The following is a 24,836-nucleotide window of genomic DNA, read 5'->3' as shown; positions in this document are numbered from 1 at the left end:
TATTTCTTTTGTTTTCGATCAAATAAGAAACCATTTCGACATTTCAACTCAGACCTAAATGGGAATTATACAGAACTATCCAAAACTATCCCAATTCAAATTGCAAAACGAAGAAGGCAAAAAAAATAAGTAAATTATTGAGATCATTTCCGTTAATTTTGAAAATGTATTTTCCTTTGTCCTTTTATTATAATGCTTTTTGTTTTGCTGCTCAACGATTCGGTTAAATTGTATTTATTATGTAGTACATATATTATTTAATATTTTGTTTTTTGTTTTTTTTTTCTTTTTTTGGTGTAATTTACATACGTTATACACACGGCAATCATCATCATCATCTTTATCATCATCTTCATGCTTTTCGCGCTCTGGCAGTGTTTTGGCGTCAAGTTGTGTCAAACCATTCCGTACAATTTTTTTTTTGTTCAGACAAGTTTATTATTAACAAGTATTTACGTAATAAGAACTGAAACTCATCAAACACCTCATAAGTTTTAACTGAATCAATTGGGGTACGCATCAGAGTACGCATCGATAGATGCGGATGCCTCAGAGACTTTGACTAATCTGAATACTTTAGTTCAGTAATACGTACTTGGCATCCAATAATCGCGTGGGCTACAACTGATACGGGATCTGCACATCGGGAAGTCAAAAACTCAAAAATCACCCTCATAGCCACGGCCAAAATGAAGCGCTCCATATTCCGTTTAGTTTCAATTAGTATTAGAAGTTTTAATAAATGTTAAGTAGCGCTAACATACCGTTACACCGACTGACTCAACTATCTTGTGTGTTTGTTGTTGTTTGCTGTTGTGTGGATTAAGTATTTGCCTATACTCGTACCGGGAAAAAGTATTTAGGTTTTCAATAAATATATCTTTCGAGTTAATTATTTGTGTAGCTCAACAGTAAACATATACATATGCAGCAGTTATATTAAATGTAATTATTGTTAAACTGTTATCAATCTTATTATTTTGTTGGTTTTCATTAAATAATTTAATTATAAAACAATTCTTTCTATATGTTGATTTTCCGAGCTTTTATCGCTTTTATTTTAACACTTCGATCGTTTAGTCTAACAACTAAAGACTTAATCACTATCATACTTTGCTTCAATTTACGTAAATATTAATTTAACATAATGTACCGTTATGTTTGTGGATTTTTTAATTTGTAATTGATGTTTAACAGATCAATCTGTGTGTCGCCTATGCTTTAAGTATCTAATACATCATTTTATAAATAATATTCATTTTGCATATTGTGTTCAAATATCAATTACAATTACATAATATATTGAGTTTTAAGTAATAATATGTTCTCATAATTGCTATAGTTTTTCTTTTTTTTAATTTTTAAATATTATTTTTAAACGTTGCTCTCATTTTGCTGCGTGCCTTTTTTATAATTTTTACCACTGAATGCATTTAATATTTACAAAAATTCTTCTCTTGCTTGGTGTCCTATATTTTGTTTAACTTGATTTTGTTTTTTGTTTTGTTTTGCCGTTTGCTCTATCATAGAAAACTACTAATTGTTCTTGGCTTTAAATAATTGTAGTCCGTAATATGACTGTAACATGGATTGGGCAGGCAGATGCACTATCTGAGCTGGGCCTGCACTGCTTTGGATATTATTTAATCATATGGTTTATGCGGTTGACTTCGATTGCATTTTCCGACTGCAGGTGCAGTCATTCCATTCAGGTGCTGGCTTACTTTCTACATATGGTTGTGTATTGGATACATGTTTGCATTGCGGTCGCAAATGTGACAGGGCGTGGCAGGGCTCAGCAGACGCTCTCGATTTCGGGGCCGCTCGTCCGCTGCATGGACTGGCGTTTGCGATAGGCATAGAACTCCTCCCGCATGGCCTGGAGGCGAGCTTCCACATTGTCATAGCGCGGCAGGCTCCGCATCTTGCGGGGCACAGATCCTCCGAATAAGCTGGATCCGGCCGCGGCCGAGGCGTGCAACAAGCTGCCGCTCAACGGGCCCAGAGTGTGATGTGCGTGCTGATGATAGGATGCATGATGATGATGATGATGATGATGAGGATGAGGATGGTGTGGATAGTGGTGCGTATCTATGTGAAGATTGAGATCGTCGCGCAGCAGACCGACTCCTGTAGGTGTTGAGGCGCTCGGCGTGGGCGTGGCAGGGTCGAATTCATAGTGGCCATCGACACTGCCGACGTCCACCTGGCAGTTGGACCTGGGCAGGTTGCTATCCGTCGCTGCGTTTAGTCTTGAGATCATTTCCAGCCAGTGCCCCATTGTGTAAGGCGGCGTCAGACCAGCCGAAGGCGGACTCGGCTGCAAATAGGAATAGTGATATGGCTGCTGCTGCAGTTGACCCGGCACCAGGGTTTGAGCCTGCGCCTGCTGGCTGCCCGACGCTGCGATGTTCAGGCCAAAGTATGCCGAATGTTTTGGCGGCGACGGCGGGGGACGGTAGGGTGGCAATAGCCGCCACTCGCTGGTGCTGCCCGGATGGTTGGACGTGTTCTTGGAGCCAAAGCCACTCGAGCTGGAACGCGACTCCGGGGACGCCTCCAGACCCACGCCAGCTCCATGGGCCGTCCCGCGCAGCGACAGGTTCAGGTCGGGCAGCGGCGACAGCAGCTCGTGCTGCTGGCGGCTAAACAGCCTGGAGTAGTGCCGGGGATACCAGCGAGTGCGGGGTCTGTAGCTCTGATACGGCAGCTGCGTTTGGTAGTAGTTCCGCCAAGAAGGCGGCGAAGGCAACTGCAGCGGCACAAAGTGATCCTCCAGCGGATGCTGCGACTGATGCGGATGCGGATGCTGTTGGCGACGCGTCTCCTCCTGAATCGTACGCAGGGACGGCAGCTCCTGCGAATGATAACGATAGCGGCTCAGATTGCCTGCGCCACTCAAGTGTGATGTGGGCAATGATCGTTCCGCGGAGTTGGGATAAACCGTGCTGAGATCGCTGAAGTGTGTGTGTTGGCCTGGATAGGCGCCGCTATACGACAATTGCTGTTGCTGCTGCTGCTGGTGGCCAGGTGTGCTCGCCGGCGAGCTGGAAAAAATGCGAGAGGCACGCGAAGGTGTGTAGAGCTGTGGCGACATCAGCTGCTGGCCGTGACTCAGACTGCCGCTGATCGTGTTGATGTGCAATGGTCCGCTGTTGGCCGTGTTCCTGTATATGTTGGAGCTGTAGGGACGCAGCACGTTTTGGTATCTGGCGCCGGACACAGCCTCTTCGGATAGCTGCTGTTTGACAGAGCCGCCAATTTTGAGCAGGCCGCCCAATCCCTGGAGGAAACCCCTCGCCGAATCCGCTGCCGACTGCAGGCTGACTTGGCTGGATGATGCCACCAGGGGACGGCGCCACGAGGCACGTGCTGTGATGAAATTGCGACGCGAAAGGAAGCCTCCATCGTCGCTGGAGGATTTTTGGGATACATTGCTATTGCGACGTTCGAACAGAGCTCCGTCCACGACGTCAATGCTGTTCTCTAGGCTCAGGTCGTAGCCGAGCTTGCCGCCGTCCTGTGCGGAGCGCCGTTTTCCGTCGTCTTGAATATTGGGCGAACTGTAGATGGAATGGCAGTTGGTGCAGCGATCGGGTGGCCAAATCCAGTGCAATATGGCGATAAGTATTGCAGTTAGACTTGATATTCGGGTTTGTTTGTACCTGGCAATTGTAGAACATGTTAGGAGTCCACTTCACATCACATCACATTCATTTAAATTAACACAAAACAAATACCAAATAAAGCGTAAGTCTAAGTTGACTACGAACTCAGGCGAATAAAACAGAACGAAATTGAACTGAAGAAAAAGGTGGTTTTAGTATAGAATTGTATTGCTTACGATTTTGATTATGACAGGATGGACCTGGAACTATAAAAACGCTTTCATAATCACGATAATGTTCAGTATTGCTACGATATTGATACGAGCAATAGTAGTAGAAGAAGTAGTAGAATTTAATAGTAGTAGAAGTAGAAGTAGGTGCGTGCCGTTTACCAATCAGTTTGTTGTTGTTTTTGGTTGGGCGCATGAGACAGTTGGGAAATTTAGATCGATTTAATTGTCGGGTCGCATTTGGCATGGAGACATGGAATATATACGAATGGCTTACTCACTTTTTTAAAGGCACTTGACCAGAGGAAATTGAGCCCGTACTGCGATTGTGCAAATGATGATGATTATTGGCCGCAATGTTACGAGCGTCGGTTATCCTGCAAGCTACCATGTTGAACTCTGTAAACGTATAATTTCTAAAATTAATTTGGCGTGCAGCGTGAGCCGTCCTATCCGCTAAATAAAATACATATACAGTAGCTACCAAGCACACACTATGTACGTGACATGTATGTATATGTGAATATACACACACATATACATGCACAGCCACACTACCATTTACACATTGCTGTCCACATATGAATGCATATATGTATATATAGGAAATATGAGTACTCTTCCACAAACTGGCATAACGCGCGCCCCAGCCGAAAGTCGGTTGATTATTCAAGTACATAAAATAAGTAGTTCTTATGCAAGTGCATATAATCATACTAGAATAGATCGGCACTCTAACCACATTTACACCTATACAGGTAAACGGACGTTATGCCAATTTGCATGCCAGCCAGCAGCAACAGTGACAACAACAACAACAACAACAACAACTCCAGCTGCCATTGTCGTTGTCGCCGTATTAACATTGTTAAAAATTTAGCAGTTTAATAGATGATTACTTAGAGTACAGGCAATATAACCACACCCACACACCGTTAGGCTATAATATGCTACGCTATGCTATGCAATTGTTAGTTATATATATTAGTTTAGTAATTTGGGGTAGCAATTACATATGTATAGACAAATAGGCATCCAATTAGCTAGCTAGACAAACTAATTTGGCTGGGATCAGTGCTGGAAGGTAGAAGCGGGAGTAGTCGACCTCATTTAGAGAGAGAATTACATTAGGCTAAGGGCTGCTCCTCATTCCGGACACAGACATATATGCGCCTATACGAGTATACATACATATGCATGAACGCATAGCATGTGCTTTTCGCCGTATTTTATTTAAAGATCGGGCTTCAAGATGTTGGCAAAAAAAAAACGACAATGACACATGAAATGGCTTTTGAATGGTCAGTTGATAATTGAAGAAGTTAACGAACACAAAAGTCTATGGGAAATCGAAAACAAAACCAGCTGATTATGGTTAAATTAAAGTTAAACAAAAACAGATGACCAAAGGAAAACTGACTGTCCGTTGGGGCAAAAGTTTGGACCAGCAACGGCAGCTGAAAAACATGATTCGAGTGTAATGTGTTGAGTTTTAGCTGTGAGATTTTGTTCGATTTTATAATTGAGTATAATACATAATAATTATGAAATGACTTTGCCGCCTTCGTGTGTGCTTGAGATACTTAAGAAAGTGTGGTGTTTGGTAAATAAGTAGAAATATACGTAAGCGCTTGAATATGAATGCACTATATTCACTGAGAACTGAGATAGATACGCATGCGCTCGAGGAGTGACCCGGGCAGAGTATATGAAATGCGGTGTAATACTAGTTGTTTAGTAGGCAGATAAATCTTGTTAATTGTTAATTGTTACTTATTACTTGGTATTGGGCGATAGTTGTCTGAAAATAACCTTAAGTTTTTGTTGTTGTTACACTTGGAATCTGTTGCACACGACATCGATTTATTATGATTTTGAAAAACTTACCCAGTTGCTTTTGCTTTACGTTTTGATTTGCTTGTCGCGTTGCAGGGGGCTTAGTTGGTTAGCATATTGGTTCTCAGTGGGAGAGAGTGCATTTCCCGGGCAATTTGCATGGACAAACGAGATAATGTTAATTGGGCTCAAAATCTAACGATTTGTGCATACAAATGCTGGTCATGCTTATAACAGTGCATGGGCACGTCGTATCTATTGATAACGCGATCATTTTATGCTTTGAACAAGCCTTGACTTTTATATAAGAGCTGTGGTTTAGCTCTTTGGTCATCGATTGTGGGCCTTATTTTACCATCTTTGTGCGTGAATTGTTTACAAAAAACGTCTGCCCAGTATTGCGCTATATATATGGTCAACTCCATATATATAGGTATCGAATTTTATACTCTCTAAACACCTAAACACCTTTATCCGACATGAACTCAGCCCTGGGCAGAAACAACGACGATTTGGCCAAGAACATGCATATCAATATTATTGCGATAAAGGTGTTTCATTTCCTGATACTGGTTTTCATATTGTTTCGCGGTTTGTTTTGTTTTGTTTTTTTTTTTTTTAATTATGAACAACTAAACAAACCTAAATATTAATATGCAACATTGATTTTACAATGTGCAGTTTTTCGATTTGTTTTTCTCTCTTTTGACTTGTTGTTTGTGTTGTGTAAGTGTGTGAAAGTTTTACAAAATATACATAAGAAATTCATCAAAACAACACAACAATAAACTAATACCAAAAAAATGTTGTAAAATTAAAAGCCAAAGTAACGAGAACAGATCGCAAACACACACGCATGTAACTTAAAACTGAGTCCCCTTTCAATTAATATTCCGGGCTAAAGATATCATTTTCTCAGGTAATTTGCAACATTAGCTTGCTTTGTTGCAGCACGGATTTTGTTAGTCTAATGGATCATATTTCGGGTATTTCTTTACGTTAAACTAAATTTGCAACAACTATTTATATGTACATGCGTCAAAAAAGAAAAATCATGTTAATCAGAGAATTATAACAAAATGCTCTGGAACGGGCTAAGTCAGCGCAGATCACATATCTGTTTTCTTCATTAAATTAAAAAGTAGAAGAATTCATACAAAAATTGGATATGCTAAAAGGCTCATTTAAGCAACAGAAATCTCCATAAACGTCGGGTAGGGTAGGTTAAATTCAACAGGACAGACGGGTTAGATTGTAACTAAGAGTTTGTCTTAAATAAATTAATACTAAAAACTTAGAATGCCTCACAAATAAAAAAATGTTAAAATAAATAGAAAAGCAACGCACTTGTATTTACAGGAACACTCGTATTTGATTTCGTTTTTAAATTGTAAATCAATTTGACTTGCACAACTACAACGGAAACGTAAAAACTATTCGCACAGGCATAAATTGGTAATTTTGTATTAAATGCCTTTTGACATTTACTTTTTGGTTTAGGTAAACAAACTAATTCAAATATTGTTTATCAATGCATTGTTGTTGTCGGAATAGCCAATGAGGTAAATAAACTTGCACTGGCTCCAAGTACGAATTGTTCTTATATTACAGAAATATATACTTATATTCAATTAAGAGTTAATGCCTTAAATTTGCAGGAAACTTAAAATGTCCATGGCTCAAGCAAAACTTATAAAAGCACGACGATAATTACGAGTATTACTATATGTTATTCGAAAATCATATTCAGAAATTAGAAATCATGTGGCCTTGGCCGCCGAATAGTCATTGCCAATACTCGGAGCGGAAAGAAGAGAGTTCTCTAGTAGGTAGGCGGTTAGTAGGTATGTTTTAGGTAGCATTAGTTTGTTAATTAGCTGAGCATAATTGCTAAAAGTGTCGCAATCATCGTCAACATCAACATCAACAACAACAACAACAACAAGAGCATCATTATTATTATTGTCATCTGTTATTCTCGCAATGATCATCATTGTCATTAAAAACCATTTCAAGTGTGTGTCAGCATTTCGGCTGTGTTACCTTTTTCCTGTTTTCGTCGTTTACGTTTATTGCAAATTTTTACGGCACAAACCGATAAAATGATCGCAACAATAAAAAACAGGATGCCCCCAACGACGCCGGCTGTTATAGCTTTATGTTTGACACGCGCCGGCACTGGGAATTTCACCTCGTCGCTGGACTCGTATGATTTTTCTGAGTTAGCCAGCACGCGGAAATAGTAGGTGCGTCCGCCCACCAAGTTCTTCACCAGATACTGTGTCTCCTCCGGGCGTATCTGGCCGCGGTTCAGCGTCTTCCACTCCGCATCCGTGCGATATTTAATGGTATAGAACTTGACGATGTGTGCGCGCTCCAACGGCGACTGCCAGGTGATAAGGAAACCATTCGAAATTTCCGTAACGGACACATTGCGTGGTGGTCCGGGCTTAGGTCCTGCCGGAGAAAAACATAACATTAGTATGGAGAAAATGAAATACGTTTACTTTTTGCCAGACTAAATAAAACTCTTCTTTCAGACTGGACATTCGACTTGGACATCGGTTTCGAGCTTTAATACTTTTATTCCTTGTTTAATGTGTTTTTTTTTTTGCTGAGATTTAACATTGGGGCACCTTCCACTCATTTAATTGCAAACTATTTTTCTGGCTGTTCACATAAATAACCGCATTATTTATTTAATTAAATATATATATTTTTTTTAAGCAAGAGTCCAGCAACTCGCATATGCAGGGTGCATATACATACATATGTAATCCCTCATATTGAGATGGAATAAATAATATATTGTATAAATGTTGATTTTGTGGATTCTTGCCTGAAACAGGCAATAAGTGCAAGCCATTTATTAAACCGGAGTGTTGTTGAATAAAAATGCTACGCTTATTATTTATGCATATATGTTAATTAGAAATGCTTTTAAAGAACACACAAGAGATTTGAAAGCGCATACATCAAAAGTTGATTATGCGCATAGCATGGGGCGGGACGCGCTGTGCCTGCAAAAATGAGCAAAGAGTTTTCCCACCCCGCCTCCCCGCCGCTCCACTGTCATAATGAAAAATACCCACAGATTTGACATAATATAAACGAGGCAGGTGACAAACATAATAAAAAAAAAACAAAGGGGGAAGGCTCCACGCCATAGGCCTAAATGAGATGGGTTGAGCGGGGTGGCCGTAAAAATGTCAAGGGTAGACAGGGTACACAGTCGTATACACATAGTCGGGCAGGCGTGAGACAGGGGCAGGGGTGAGAGTAAATGTTATTTATGGCTGCACCAAGTTGCCACTGGCAGCAGCAGCAGCAGCAGCAGCTTATCCGGCACAAGCGGCCCACAAAGTGGATGAAGTTAGCGGTAGTAAATCTGCAGTCTGCACGGAAATACTCGTAAAAGGCATTACTTAAGCGCATTAAAAGGTACGCACACTCACGCACGCACGGCTGCGACTTGCAACAGCCGTAAAATGTCATTGTAAACAATGCAAGAAGTACAATGAGTGCGCACTTTGACCCTTCGGATAGCTAAGAGCTTGCAACAGGGTCTGGCTCGGGTCGGTAGCTAAAAGTTACAATCCACAAGATGGCAGCTAGGAACTGGCTGATGCCCGAACACCCGAACACAAAGGCATCTCCACGAGCAACAGCAATACAATATGGTATGTAAACAAACAAGCAACAATGGCCGAAGAATTTCGAATGTAATTGCTTTTTCAAGTCTGACGCCAACATCGACCCTTGCAGTTAGTTCGGTTCGCATGTGTCATTTTTTGTGGACCATTGCGGCCTGTATGTATGTATGTATGTAGTATGTACATAACATGTATGTAACATACGAGTATGTAAAAAGATCGTCGCTTTAAACTGAAAAAACAGTGAGAAAAATATTTGAATAAATTGATAATAATACGAGTACCTTTCAATCTCAACTTGGGCGGTGAATAAACAATCATGCCTCTCGAATCGGTATGAAAGTATATGTCAAAATAGGCTAAAAGGTCTGCAAGTAAAACAGAAACAGAAACACAAAACAAAATCATAATAAATGCCTGCCAAAGTAAACAGGCTTAACAGGCGAAATAAAAGTGCTTTGCTTCGAACCCAAAACAAAAAAAAAATATAATAATAATTAAAGTGGCGTGCAGGTTGTAAATCATATAAGAAAGTGTGCACATTTAAAGGTACAGTGTCCGAAAAACCAAAAAACAGAAACAGAACAAATTTGAAAGCAGACAAATGCAAATAACTACAACACAACAGAAATTAAGTACAAATAGGAGGAGTTGGCTTATGGGAAGCGCAACGACATGCCACGGGAATCGTCAGTACAAAGCCCAACTCCTTTTGACACCACTGAAAGACTAACTTATATGAAATAATCGATTAGTTTACCTGGATGGGGTAGGCGAAATAAGTACTTATTAAACGCTATACCCTACCGTATGGTAGGTTATAAGGGTATACTATGTGTGTGTATATGCTATGTTAAACGGAAAATTACTTTTGCAGCGTAAAAATGTGCGAATAATATTGGTAACAACAGAACACGGGGCCAAACAACATCAAAAAGCTGGTGCTCTGCAATAATGACAGTGAAATGCATTGAATATTCATAAATTCGCATGTGCGCGTATGCAAATGTGTGTGTGCCAGTGTGTGTGTGCCAGTGTGCGAGTGTGTGTGTAAATATAAAACGTAATCAGCCTTGACATGCATTTCCTGCTGTTGTTTTGTTTTTTTTTTATTTTTTATTTTTGTCGAATGTCAGAAAGAAAATTTGCAACTGTTCAAGTGCCGCCTGTCGCCGGCGCTGCCACCCGTCTACGTTGTTGTTATTAATTTTTAAGCGTTGCGACGCGCAAGGATTCAAAAACAACAACAACAAGGCAGCCAGTGCCATGGCGCATGGTAAACGCTTCACACACACACACACACAACACGAACACATGCGCACACATGTACACACACGCTCAGACATTGCTTAACATACGAGCTTGAAATACGGTTTACCGTTGACGTTATATGCACGATTAAAAATATATAACAAAAAAAATGAAAAAAATAAGAATGGAAAGAAAAGACTAAAGAAATATTATTTCTGTTTGTTATTTCTGCGGCGATTTTAATGACAGTTGTTGCAGTTGTTGTTTTCGTTTTCGTCGCTGTTGTTGTTGTTGTTGTTGTTGCTGTTGTTGTTTTGGTGGCGGCCCTGCAGCGTGGTGTTTAGCCCGAGTTGCTGTTTTTAAAATGAGGCGGGTAGTGTGTGGCTGTGTGTGGTAATGTGTGTATGTGGGAGTGGATGGATGGTTGTAGGTGTTTCGCTACAAGCGCCAAAGGTACACACGTACACGAAATCCAGGGTTGCATAACACAACACATTTTCTGTAAGTTGTCGTTGTTTTAACTGTTCTTGTTGTTGTGGCCGTTGTTACAGTTGCCATTGCCATTGTTGTTGTTGCTGTAGTTGTTGTTGTAGTTGTTGTAGTTGTTGCTGTTATTATTGTTTAACATACGCGTGCGCCAACGCACCGAGATATGTACATACATAGCTACACGCATACACGCAGGGACACAAACACAGCAACAGAATGGGACTCTAATACGAGTATAATAAATTCGCTAAATGGGGAAAACACTTACATATGTATGCAGGTCTGTGTACGAGTGCGTGCGTGTGTGTGTGTGTGTGTGTGTGTGTGTGTGTGTGTGTGTGTGTGTGTGTGTGTGTGTGTGTGAGTGTGTAAGTGAGTGCGTATACTAGCGTATGAGTGTGTCTGTGTTTGTGTTTGAGGGTTGGGAGCTCACTTGTGTTTTATGTTAAGTACAAGAGCGAGACAGAAAAAGCGTAGAAAAAGGTAGAGAGAGAGAGAGAGAGAGAGAGAGAGAGAGAGAGAGAGAGAGAGAGAGAGAGAGAGGAGGGGGACGGGCGGGGAAGAGGCCAATGTGGTACAAACAGGGATAAAGTACAGTAAAAAATTAACTATTATCGCAAAGCGGTTGGAAAAACACGCAGCTACGATGGTATTCAAATTGCCTCACCTACACAGCCAGCCCCAACGGCGGCGGGTGAGGGGGGTAAGGGAAATATAATGCTTGTCTGGCCGTCGTCGGCAAGTCTGCCTGTGTTAAATGTGGCTCGGCATTTGGTAATATGCTTGTTTAAATTACGCCACCCAGCGGCAGCTCAGTTGTTGTTATTTTTTTTTTTGCTGTTTGTACATATTGTTGTTGGCGTGGGCGTTGCCATATCGACCGCACGACCTGTGTCACACGAAACAACAATGACAACACGCAGCGTTCGCCTTTGCCTGTGTGTGTCTGTGTGTGTGTGTGTGTGTGTGTGTGTGTGTGTGTGTGTGTGTGTGTGTGTGTGTGTGTCTCAGTGAATGTATATGTGTCTCCCATTCTGTCTCAGTGTCTGCGCGTCGCACAATTGTAAAAACAGTTCAATTAATTTAAATAATTAAATGTGGGACCAACTGTTTTAATTACGTTGCGAGAAAAGCTGAGCAGCCAGCTCCCTTACAGACCCAGACCCACACCCAAGCGCACACCCACACCCGCACACCTGAGCAACTATACATATGTGCACATATGAGTGGAAGGAACGTCAAAATATAATATTCACATTCCAGCATTGCCTCAATAAAGGACGCACATGTGCCGACCTATGCCCCGGGGACTCGGCGCGAATTCGGGGCGTGCGTTGGCAGCCAATAACAGAGGAAGGGTCAATGGGGAAGGATGGAAGGGTCAACGAGAAACTGCGTCCATTTGCCTAACTTTTCTGCTTGCAGTGTATAATTGCTTTGAATATTTAATTGTTGTTTTTCGTTCTCGACTCGCTGAGCACTTTCTGAGAGCCCCACAGATCAAGAAAAGTATTTTCTACAGTGTTTTTTAATGTTTGTGGTTGCCCCATGGTTGCCTAACAGGGTACAGACAGCAGAGGGGGGCAGGCGAAGTTCGCTAGCCTGGAAAATTAAAAAAGTCTTCAATTCTAGAGCCAGTCTTCCCCTGGCCTCTTCCTTGGTCCTCTATACATATTTATTTTTTTTTTTCTCTGGCGATTGTGAACTGTTTTTATAAAACATCATGCACACATTTGACGTTGGGGATGGGCACATTTAATCTTCGGGATACGATGTTTAAGGTTTCTTTCCATTTGTTGGTCCCATAGGTCTCATATTGGAGATATATGTTTGTTATAGCTAAGATACTTCACTAATTGTTAGTTATCTTACCAGCTTCGTCTGGCATTGGCTGAAATAAGTGATCGGGCGGTTGTGTTGCAGCCTTGACATTACGTGGCGCTGCCGGAGCGTCTTCTATTGAATTTGAATTTTTGCCATGTGGATGGGGGGTGGAGGGGTCACCAGCAGCGAGAAAAATTCAAAATTCAATGCGCGATTTTGGCATTTGATTTTACGCATGATTAGTATGAGAAAGTTAATACGAGTAGCGTTTGGTTTTGTTCGATGGAGATCGTGAGAAAAGAGAAGAAAAACGAGAGAAAAATAAGAGCGTTATGTTAGAGCCAATCCAGATTAACGAGACTCCACGTCTCAATAGTGCAGAAGTTTTAATGAGAATGTGCAAAATGCAGAGCAACATTTGAGCAGGAGCAAAAACCGAAAAAACAATTGGGAAAAACCAAAGCAAAAACTCGACTTACAACTAAAGGATCTAGACGATTACTCACCCAGAGTCCGCACAGTCATTACTTTGCTCATCATACCATCGCCGAGCACGTTGCGGCCAACCACCTGAAATTCGTAGCTGGTGCCCGAGGCTAATCCGTTGATGGTCACCTGGGTGCTGCCGGACGGCGTCACCGATATTGTCTGCCAGTCGTTGACGCCCGCCTCGCGATACCAAATCGTGTAGTCCTGTTTGTACTCGGAGCCACCACTATATCCAGGCAGCCACTGCAGCGTTATGGAGGACTCGGTGGCCTTGCCCGTAATATTGTAGGGCGCATGCGGCTGGGTACCCTCGATGACCAGCTGGGTGACGGCCATCAGAGTGGCCACCTCGTTGGAGACAACGCACTGGTAGTATCCAAAATCTTCGCGACGCAAATTGTCGATTGTGATGTTGCCACCAGATATTTTGACGCGATTGCGCTGTGAGTCCGACAGTTGCTCGCCCTCCTGGCGCTGCCATTTGATTGTGGGCCGCTCCGTGCCCTCTGCTTCGACTGCGTCACAGTGCATCTCGACGCTGTCGCCGACCTTGCGCTGATAAAGCGTTTCCGGCTCGACGGTAAACGCTGGCGGCTTGCGGACGAGCACTTCCATTACACCCGAGTCGCCCTGCGTGCCCTGGGCATTGTAGGGCGTGCACGTGTAGCGTCCCTGATGGTCCTCGTTGACCCGCGTAAAGAGCAGCGAACCATTGGCCATTACCACGATGTCCTTCATTTGGTAGGGCTCCAGCAGGCGTTTGTCTTTCGTCCAGGTAACGTACTGCAGCTGTGGATTCGACTTGATGTAGCATTGCACGACGCCGGCCAATCGAAACGGAAGATACTGCACGGTTGGAGTGAAGGTCACTTTGGCAGGATCTACACACAAATACGTCACGAATTTAGCTTGTATTTAGTAAAAAACCAAATTGATTTAATCTCACATTCAACACTCAGGTAGGCCGAAGCGCTCTGCGGATCTCCAATGCCGTTGGTCACCTCGCACAAATACTGTCCCGTGTCGTCCGCACTGATCGGATTAATGATCAGCGAGCCGTCCTTGCGAATGGTGACGCGTGTCTCCAAGGAGGCCACCTCGCGCACCGGGGAGCCCTCACGGAACCAACGCACCGTGACATTGCCGGGCATGGCCTTAGCCTCGCATGAGAATATCACTTTTTCTCCCTCGAGTTTCGTTTGATTGGTGGGCGGCACCTGTCGATACAAACCAGGACAAAGCATATTGTTAAACTCACAATCGTCAGGCGTTGGCTGAACGCTGAGTAAGGACGAGTTCAAATCATGAGTCGTATGTTGACCAGCGTAAAAGTCCCCATACTCTTCCTACAAAGCGCGCTATCCGCTTAAAAGCAACATTTTCTCAGGGTTCCACTTCAATGATTCCTGGGTGTCCTTTATTCTCACTCTTCCCCTTAAAAAAAGGAGTGACAACTACAGCCCTAACACGTTGCTCCTCTATGGCCTGACTGCTGCCATTGACAACTTGTCAGTCAAATGTCACCGACATCATTTGGGCCCGTTCTACTTCTTGCTTTGGTAATAGCATTAGTGCAATTTGGCCCATTTTCTTGATTTATTCAAAGGATATACTGACGTAGAGGGATTTGATGGAAATAATTTTCATTTGAGTAGGTTATAGTTATGGCTGAATTTATGCCAGCTAAATGCGAAATAAATTGATCGCAAATTGGACACAAAATCATTGTATTTATTTTATACGCGCCCATTCCCTTGGCTTTTTTAAGCCCTTGAACAATAAAAAATAAAGTGTTTGTCGCACTACACCCTTGTTTTCGAAAGTTCAAAGTTCAAACTATTTAAGGCGTCAATATTTTGCTCATATGGCGTGCCTGCCATTTCCCTGGCTAACTGTAAATACCCGAAATCCAAATGCATTAGTGGGTCGTCCACAAAATATGCAATTGGTTTTAGACGGAAAACTTTGTGTGTGTATGTGTGTGGGGCATATTAAGTACATACGTAGATGAGACTGAATATATATGTGAATGTGTGGAAGCACATGGTAAATAGAAGGTAGGAAGCGGGCATCGATTCGGAGACTGGACGAATGACCATGTCAAGTGTGTACTGGGGCGGGCCCTTTCGCTATGTGCTTAATTCGGCTTTCTTTTGCTTGTAAAACGAGGCGAGGTGGGGCGGGTCGGGGCGAGGCGAGGGGAGGCGAGGTGGGGCGGGTCGGGGCGAGGCGAGGGGAGGCGAGCCGTAGATGCGAGCACGACCAACACAAAGGCAGCTCAGACTGCAGCCCTGCATGGCCAGCCGGAATGCATGGGGAGGACAAAAAAAGCCGTGCACGCTTCCAATAGACTTTTCGCTTCTGGTTGTGTGGAAGTGCCGTTCGGTTGTTTGGGCCACGTTTTGGGTTGGATTTTTTTGTAAACCAAGCTGATGGCGTTTTCTGGCAGCAGGTGTCGTCCGTGTTGGTTGGTCGCTGGTGCGAAAATTTCGTGCATGCGGAGGGATTGGTTTTGATCTGTTCTGATGGGTCCTGATACTATTGATGTTGTTTTTACACTCAAGCCGAAAGGAACATTTTGGATGATTAGTTTGCTTTGGCAAATGCATACGTTGTTTGACTTTGCCGGCTGGTTAATGTAAAAGCACTTAACGGACTTTAAACGATGCGTATGCAAGAAAATGCACGAAGAAAGGAATGTAGGGATATATTAAAAACTTACTCTTATAGTAAAGTTTTCATTGATGACATTCATTTTTGATTTCGTTTGCGTGTTTTTAATATGCGCCGCTTTATCCTTAGCGCGGAAAAGTGAGTCGGTTGGACATTTGTTGGGTAGTTTTTGTTAAATTGATATCGTGTTGGTTTTTGTATAGAGAGAGGTAAATTTAATAAGATGGTTGTAAGAATTCATTGAACTATTCGCGAACTATCTGTGCTAAGTCCCATTATTACTCTACTTCTAGAGCCAACCAATTATTTCGCTATGGTTGGGCTTACTACAATTTTAGTTAATAAGTTTTCTGTTATCATCATTTGAAAGAGCTGTCTATAAACTAATATTTGTTTATCTGGTAAATAATTGATTTGTTTATAGGTTTTTACCATTATTACAGCGCCGCCCGCAATTATAACGCGGGCCGTATGGGAGACCTGTCCCTCACCATTGCGTGCAATGCAAGTATATTCTCCGATATCCTCGTGCCGTATGGTGGAGATCCGTAGCTCGGTGCCATCGTTGAAGATGCCCACCGTGGGCGATGGATCAACGGGATTCGCATCCTTGTACCAAAGAATTTCTGGAGTTGGTGTGCCATCTGCCTGGCAATTGAGTATAATTGAATCACCTGCAAAAAACAACGCACCGAAGAAACGACAAAGAAAACGACAAATTAATGGGATAAGTTCGCAGCAATTGTTCAGCTCATACTCGTAGCCAGCCATTTGCATTGCCCACCTTCCGGTTAATATAGCCGGGTCGCCTACTCACAGTCTCCTCTGTTGCATCCATATGTATTATATATTATATGAATCTCTGCTATGCCGGCTAACTACTCGTACTTACTGCCGCCATTTGCCGCAGACAATGGAGCACGCAGACAGTGGCTGCATTGTTGTTACTATTGGTTCATGTTGCTCATGTGCCGCCTGAGTTGGCTGACAAACCGTCAGTGTGTTGTCTGATTTATGCGCTGCAGCGCCATTTTCTCTTGACGCATTTCCGGCGCAGTCGCCGTCTTTTGTTTGGCTTTCGAATTGTTCGGCTGGGTGCCACTTGGAAGTCGCTGCGTACCAACCACGTTGAGTGGCTGAGCGTAAACATTTTAACTTTGATTAAGCGACGGAAATTCGATTTGGCTGGCGATTGCACACACACACAAAGGCTTATCGATTTTGTAAAGTATTCGGGACATTCGAAAGATGACAAATGAGCTCACATAAGCAACTCAAACACGCACTTTCTAAGCGAGCCAAGTTTTCCCTGCTACGGGAAAGTGTCGCTCACTTTTTACGATTGCGCACCATTATGACGCTTGAGTGAGCGTTGGGCACAGGCGACCGGCAAATGGGTGACGGCTGATGGGCGATAAGCAGAGTGTACGGGGGTCTTGCACATAAATAGACCCATAGTTCATTTCAAGGTGACAGACTCATTCGGGCACTGCAACAAATTGCTGACCATTTGACACAGTCACAAGTGGCTATCCATGGCAAGGCAGTAGAGAGCCTGGAGGACGACGCAGGAGAGCCTGCGTCACTTAATCTGCGAAACGTCATTTACCCGGTGGTTGATAGCAGCAAATAACTTTGCCAAATATGAGCCGGTTCCGCATGGAAGAACTTTGACAAGTTTCTTGACAGCTAGCTAGCTTGTTATTTATGATTTCGCATTTTTTGTTGTTGTTTGCTGGGACTCACCTAAATTAACATATATAATATCCTCGGGTGTAACACTAAAGCGTGGCGGTGCATGTACATCTAAGTGGAACCATGTACCATTCTTATGCTGCTTAGGATCTCGGTTCAGGAATACGACCTTGCATTCGTACCATCCCTGATCCGATTCTCTAATGCTGGTCAGGTTGAGTGATGCGGAGCCGAACGGCGAGTCCTGCGACACACGCGACACGCGTCCCTTGTAGCCCTCCTCAATGTGTTCCGGGTAGCTCTCATACCAGATATATATGGGCAGATCGGAGCCCTGTGTTGTTGTTTAATGCATAAAATGTAAAGGTTAAGGTCGATCAATAAATAAGTGTTGCATTTTATTGTGTTCAGTCTGATATTGATTTGAAGACAGTATGTTGTTGTTTTTTTTTTTTATATTTTTGATGTATTTGAACATTTTTACATACTCTTGACATCAAACAATTATGAACCACATAAGTCAAGCTAAGATCATGTATCGCAAATGTTATGACATGTTCAGTAGATAAATGAATTGAATTCACATTCGTCGCGAAACAAAATGATTATTTACATGGGCGATTTATGTTAAGTCAACATATAAAAAATCTAAATTCTAGCACGATTACAATTTGAAATTAAACATGCAATCCTCATCAACACTGCGTGCATGCTGATAAATGTATACGGATATTATTATATTTACTTAGTATAAAAAAATGGTCAGTTTAAAAATAATATTATGTACATATGTATACGCTTTAAAGTCGGATAAAATTAAATTCAATCAGTTTATGTTAGATTAATCGCAGAATTGCCAATTGGCAATGTTAAAACCCCCAAAAACTGTGAAAAATAAATTGAATGCGACACGCACCTCAGTTTCAAGAGTAAAATCAATACGAAAAAACTAAAAAGCGAAAAAAAAAGCAGTATAATCATAGATTGGCAGAGTTACAGGCGAACTGTGTGGCCCAAGCCCGTAGCTCTCCCAACCCCATAGACCCCATAGACTTGGATGCCCATCAACACCAGAGCTGGGCTAGCAGATCCCGGCAACAATAAATCATGTGCAAACAGCGAAAACAACAAGGCACAGAAACAGAAACAGCAACAGAGATACAGTTGAAATTCAAGCTTTGGCTGATAAAAAATGTGCATGTAAAATATTTCAGGCAAGCTACAACAATTGAGGTCAACCTGCAGTCGCTCTGCCAGCTCGCCCCTCTTACCAAACTGAAATGCCATATATTTCTGTTTATTGTTTATTTATTTTTTTGCTCAAAGGCACAGCCCCGGCCATGTTGGCAGTTACCAGCATAGAATGCCGAATCTATTGAATCACACGCGGCGCCGACGTAGATGTGGATGTGGCTGCGGATGTGGATTTAGATAGGTCAGGCAATTCTTTCACATGACTTTCCCGGGCATCAAGGGCGTAAACACTTCGAGCCACAATAGTCCCCTTTCGTTTAGTTGAATGCTCCATGTCATTGGTCTTAAATTTCAAATACTGAAAGGGGCATATAATTGCTTTTGCTTAAGTAATTGGTAGGCATGTTGCTCGCTACGTCCGATTGCGGCGGCGGCGGCATCAAAGTTAATCGATTTATTTTTGTAATTATACTATGCAGATTTATGAGCTGACAAGCGTCGTCTCGCCTCGTTTATAACAACTTAATTATATACGTTTTAATAATTTTCTCAGCTGGCATATGAAATAATTTGCTTTGGCAGCGCTTTGGCAAGCCCTCGACACATAACACACAACATAGTACGCAGGACGCAGAGCACAGTGTAGACGTCCTGGGACCCAGATATAGGCAGCTGGGAGGCTCGACGCAACATGTCAGCGGAAGGAGCTCGGTAGCTTACATGTATTTATTAGAGCAAGCCCAGCGTTAGGTAGTCGAGCGGGCGCCAAAAATTAATATTCGCACTCGCAGAAGCGTCATAAGTTGACTCGGTAAACATTTTTCCGCTTAATTTATTCAGTAGCAATTAATTTAGATTGCAACTAAGGCAACGTCGCCTCTCCTCATATTTGTTGTAGTCTGTGGCGGTCGGTCTGGGCTCTTAAAGGCAACGCCGCACAAAAGTAGGCAACACAAAAAACAAAAGCTTACTTTAATATAGAGAGCAACGAAGCAACACGGCAAAACACGTTACAAAACACGACGTAACCCGACTTTTTATGCGCAACATTGTATTTAATTACGAAACATACATATAAGCAAAAAGAACAGACCATGCCAGATCAGAGCTGGGTATAAATTAAAAGCTGAATCCATGTTAATCCCTTTAATACGCCACCATTACAGCCGTTATGTTGCCGTGCCACATTTTGCGGGACTGTAGGATTGCTTTACCGTATGCGTATTTATTTTTATCGCAGCAAAGCATAAACTTTCTTTTTTTAGTACTTATAACTTTGTTTGGCATTAAAAATGCTTGTAAAACTTTTAACTTGGCACAAAAAGCAGCGACGTTATCTATCCAAGCGCACACAAGTATGCTAACAAACAGTTGGATTCGCTCACACAAACAGACACACACATGCACGCACACATATACACTCGAATATATAAACTGGTCCACGGCGGAAAGTTCAGTTGCGCTATTCCGCTCAACGCCCAACGTTGAAGGCGTTGACGTCAACGTCTGCGTCAACCTCAGGGGAAGCAGCATCCGCAGCCGCAGCCGCAGCGTCTACATTTCTACTTTATTATCCTTGCGGTTTTTCTTAGTTTTTGCTCGGTTTAGTTTTAACTTTGCTATCAAGCAGCAACAATAAACTTAGTTTATCGGCTTGCAGCGGCTTAAGCTTGCTTTAAATTATGAAAGTAAGCAGTTTGAGGTCGCAGCCTTCAGCCTTGCAGATTTGCTAGCTGCACTTTCTTAATGAGCCCACCTCACTAATATATTGTGTAAGTTTATAAGTCTGTGTGTGGTCGCGAGCCATTGCCCACCTGAGAGGTAACTCAAACGAAATAGTTATGCAATGCATGCTGGCGTTTCAATAGGTTAAAACTTATGTATGTCATACTTTGGCCTAGGCGTATTATATAAAGTTAAAAAAAAAAATTTGAATAATTTGAATAAAAGAAGTTAAACAGGAATTGGACTTGTGCTCTTTAAATAAACAAATTGCTGTATATTTCGCTTGTTCTATTTCCCTTAATGGAAATCAACTTTTGCTTACTGCTAGCTATGCATCAAGGAATTTGCAGTGCAGGTTGCAGGTGGTGGATGGATTGTGAATTTGTACGAGATATTTTGGTCAAACAGAGTTGAGGGAAATAGGCAATGATTCCGCAATATTTGTGCAGCAAATTCTTAATTTTGTTAAATGAAATTCATTTTCCCTATTTTCACAGATAGCCAACCTAACGAAAACATTAACATATTTCCGCAAACTCTGTTGATGCTAGAAAGATGTGCAGGAATTGGATAAATTGCACTAAAATCTTGGGAATGTGGCTACATATAGTTTATTCTTTGCTTGCTATGAATTATTGCGACTAGTTGTTTGGTTTGTTAGCGGTGAACAGCTACAGATTTGTATAAATGTTTTTCGATTTTGCGATTTTGCGAACGAGATTGTTTTAAAGGAAATGGTGTGAATTTTTCTTCTCTTTCGCTCTCTTTGGTCTGATTTATTTCTTTTGATTTTTTAAAAAGCATATTTTTCTCATTTGTTTTTTGTCAGTGTTCGGATAGAATTGCGTGTGTGGTGTCATTATGATCCTCTGTTTGTGGAATATCTAAATCGAGTCGCTAAGAATCTGCTTTCGATTCGGTTCTAAAATAGCTGTCGCCGCGAAGCTTAAGTAAAGTTAACTTTTTAGCAATCAGCACAATTGGCGAACATTGTAAATCGAATAAAAATTAAAGGAAAGGACTAAGAAATTAAATTTAACTCATACGCAAATTGCCAATCAAGCAACACATAAAATACATTTACTTAACATGATAGACATATCCATCCCAAGCTAATTGTTTCATATCGTATAGTTAACAACACAACATTGGCATTAACAATAGTGTCATATTGCAGTAGCAAAAGCCGCATACAAATCAGAGCACATATAATCTTTAACTGAAAAATAGAAGTTACGTCTAATTTACAACAATTTCGCATAATTACGCATACGCACTGTCGAGCTTAAATGCTGGCTTTTTGCCTTAATTGGCAGTTAATACATATATTAGTCATATTTGTTAAATAAACATTGAAAATGAACAGGGGAACAGAACAGAATAGAACATAAGTATATGCAAATAGCCAACCGAATATTGATTAGTTAAGGGATGCTCATATAGTAGTAATTATGTAAGTGGGTAGTTTAGAAGTTTAAGAGTTCGAAAACTTTGAGATATGTAAGTAATTCGTTTACTGTGTTACATTTGTCGCGCTTTCATCGACTTTGTCTATCTGTTTCTTACTTTCTTTAGCTTTTTGCGTATCAAACGACAATGTAAAAAAGAGAGTTTAGAGAAGAAATTTTATCTGTGATATCGTACCGTTTCGCTCACCTTCTTGTCCCACTGCAGGACATATGGCACCGGATGATCGTTGGGGAACTCAACGTGGCAATTGAAGACGACACCCTCGCCCAGTATGGCTGTGATGTGCACAGCGTCTTCTGTAAATAGTTGAAAACAGGCATAACATTTAAAGGTAATTGCATGCATATTTTTGATATTTATAAAAGTCCTGAATGTAACAATGTATCGTACAACGTTCATCGGACGTTTATTTCCTTCCTCGACTCGAGACAAGCTGAAAGCTTTTGACGTCAATTGATTGATGGCTCAAATGTTTCGCTGACCTGATGTGCAATCTGCGTGTACTCAATCTCTTACTTATTGAAGAGTCCTTCTCGTGCCGCGCCCATAAAATGCCCAATCCATAAGCCGCGCCCCACTCAATGTCATCTCTCCCTCTGCACCCGCTATCACCGTACTTCTGTGTTTACGTGACATTCTGCACGATTTACTAAGTTAGCTTGACATTTGCCCGGTCCAGTATGCAGGATCCGGGGCCCAGGTCGCTGCTATGCGGAATCGCCGCTTTTGTAGAGGGCTTTCGAGGATGCATTGGCATGCCATTGACGTTTTTTTTTTTCACAGGACATTGGCTGACAACGCGACAGAAGCGAACCGGGTTGCTTTTAAATGGAATCGTTGATAGCCGCATCGGTCACATGTCAAGTGGAGGCTTCTGACTGATATTTCCTGAGTTGTACGTTTTGCCTCTTTTCAGATGCAGGTTGATACGAACTCTCAAGTTTGCTGATTTCGATTTTTGATTTTTTTCCCAAGACTTAACTAGTCACACAATAGAGGCTATTAATTGTGGCAAGGATACTTGTGAAGCATTTCACAGATAAGGTATCGACAAAATATTCTAGGTATTATCCACTTTAATTATTTCGAACAATTGTACAAACTGTACAGTTAACTATATAGAATGGAGGGACGTATTCTCCACCTCCCATCACTGACGTTTGTGTGTGAAAGGTTATTCTCGTTCGCTTGTATTTTTTTTGTATCCATTCGTTGTGCGGAACGTGACATTTGATTAGCGTTTGTCAACTGTCTGTTCGAGGCTGAGGTGACTGTCGACTGCAGTCGTCAACACTTTATGTTGGAATTGGCAGACTGGCCCCTGGATTGACAGCCCTCTCACGGTTGCCCTGGTGATCTGCTTAAAACGAAACTGTCAAGCTAACAGAAGCAGAAGGATACAATGGCCAGCCCGCATTCCTTGTGTGTGCTTAAAGCCGCACGTGCAAAGCTTTAATTGCCGAAATTGCTTGCATGTCGCAGTCCTGCACGAATCGACCCGTTGCCGTTGACAACACGGTGGTTCTTGGTCTACAACGGAAATGCTAATGAATAGTCGGAAACAGCAGCACAACGAAACGTTGCAATGCCCTGTAGCATCCTTTTACACACCCACAGACACACGCGGGGGGAGGGGGGGGGGGGCCAGGACAGTTAAAGACAGAGCATGGACAAACTTGTTAACAAGCAGCTTTTGACAAGGCTATTGTTGTTGCCAGATGTGGGGCAGCAATTGGGGGATATTCGAATGTGCAAAATTAATCTTTAAATAGAGTATATTAAGTGATACGCTTATATATAATATCATCGAAGTAGTTTGCCATGGCAAAAGATAAAGTTAATATATCTACTGCATAGTTATAGACATGCGCAGAGCAAAAGAAAAGGCCTGTGTCGAGGGAAAGGATAGCCAATGGGTGGTCGGGAAGGGAGGTGGCCTGTCAGTTAGACCAGGAGCTCAGCTGCAGGCGGCCTAGTTGCCGCATCTGTTAGCTCGTCTCGCCTGTCAGCTAGTCTACCCGTCGCTCATACACTTTATCAGTCAGTCACTGGCTCGATGTTTCTTTGTCTCTCTCATATTATGCAATGAACGCTTGTTGACTTTGGCATTTGCATAAATTTCTGTTAACTTGGCCAGCTTAGGCAACACTTTTGCCTATTGCACAAAAAGCAACATGAAAAATGTACAGAAACAACAACGAATGACTGTGTGTGTACGTACAGTCAGGACAGTCAGGACTCTTGAGCGTCTATTGCCCTTTGATAATGCTGCAGACAGGTCGCCAGCCACTCGAGGGTTAGCAGGAAGCAGCTACCCACGCGAGCCTGGCCTTTCCGTTGATGTTTGGTATTTTTTATGTCGTGCCTTTTGATTGCGTTAACATGCAAAAGTGGTCTCATTATACAATTTAAAATGTCCTCCAGCCAAAGCAGTCAACGCTGGCAGCAGGCAGCAGGCACTTCATGTCCTCCCGACTTGCCTTAAGTTATTCAGCAGCGCACTTTGTTTTCACGGTTTAAAGTTGAGTCGTTCGCCGGGCAGCAACTAGCCTAGCGCCTGCCAGTACCATAACATTTTCCCGGAACTCATTTCAGGGCGCCCGCCGCATTCCGCATGCCGCAGAACGCCCACCGCCTTTCTAAGTGACGCGCCTTGAGGCGTACTTGGCAATTGACCTTTCGACCGCGCACGAAGTGGC

General features: G+C 42.3%; 1 protein-coding gene across 1 annotated transcript in view; it reads right to left on the bottom strand.

Moving 5' to 3' along the window:
- Positions 1 to 818: 818 nt before the first annotated feature.
- Positions 819 to 24,836, bottom strand: part of tutl (turtle) — a 47,157-nt gene continuing 23,139 nt past the window's right edge. The window contains 12 exon segments of the mRNA XM_064690449.1: positions 819 to 3,616; positions 3,618 to 3,665; positions 3,845 to 3,865; positions 3,867 to 3,915; positions 4,120 to 4,237; positions 7,718 to 8,131; positions 12,940 to 13,023; positions 13,398 to 14,261; positions 14,327 to 14,597; positions 16,486 to 16,727; positions 17,800 to 18,082; positions 22,312 to 22,433. Coding sequence (XP_064546519.1) covers positions 1,796 to 3,616; positions 3,618 to 3,665; positions 3,845 to 3,865; positions 3,867 to 3,915; positions 4,120 to 4,237; positions 7,718 to 8,131; positions 12,940 to 13,023; positions 13,398 to 14,261; positions 14,327 to 14,597; positions 16,486 to 16,727; positions 17,800 to 18,082; positions 22,312 to 22,433 — 4,337 coding nt within the window. The 3' untranslated portion in view covers positions 819 to 1,795.

This window comes from Drosophila montana, unplaced genomic scaffold (assembly GCF_035044405.1).
Source record: "Drosophila montana isolate Dmon_TW-CO22-7 unplaced genomic scaffold, ASM3504440v1 contig_3266_1, whole genome shotgun sequence".
In the NCBI taxonomy this organism is placed as follows: Eukaryota; Metazoa; Arthropoda; class Insecta; order Diptera; family Drosophilidae; genus Drosophila; species Drosophila montana.
The sequence above is the reverse complement of the archived record's forward strand: the minus strand, read 5'-3'. Positions and strand labels throughout refer to the sequence as shown.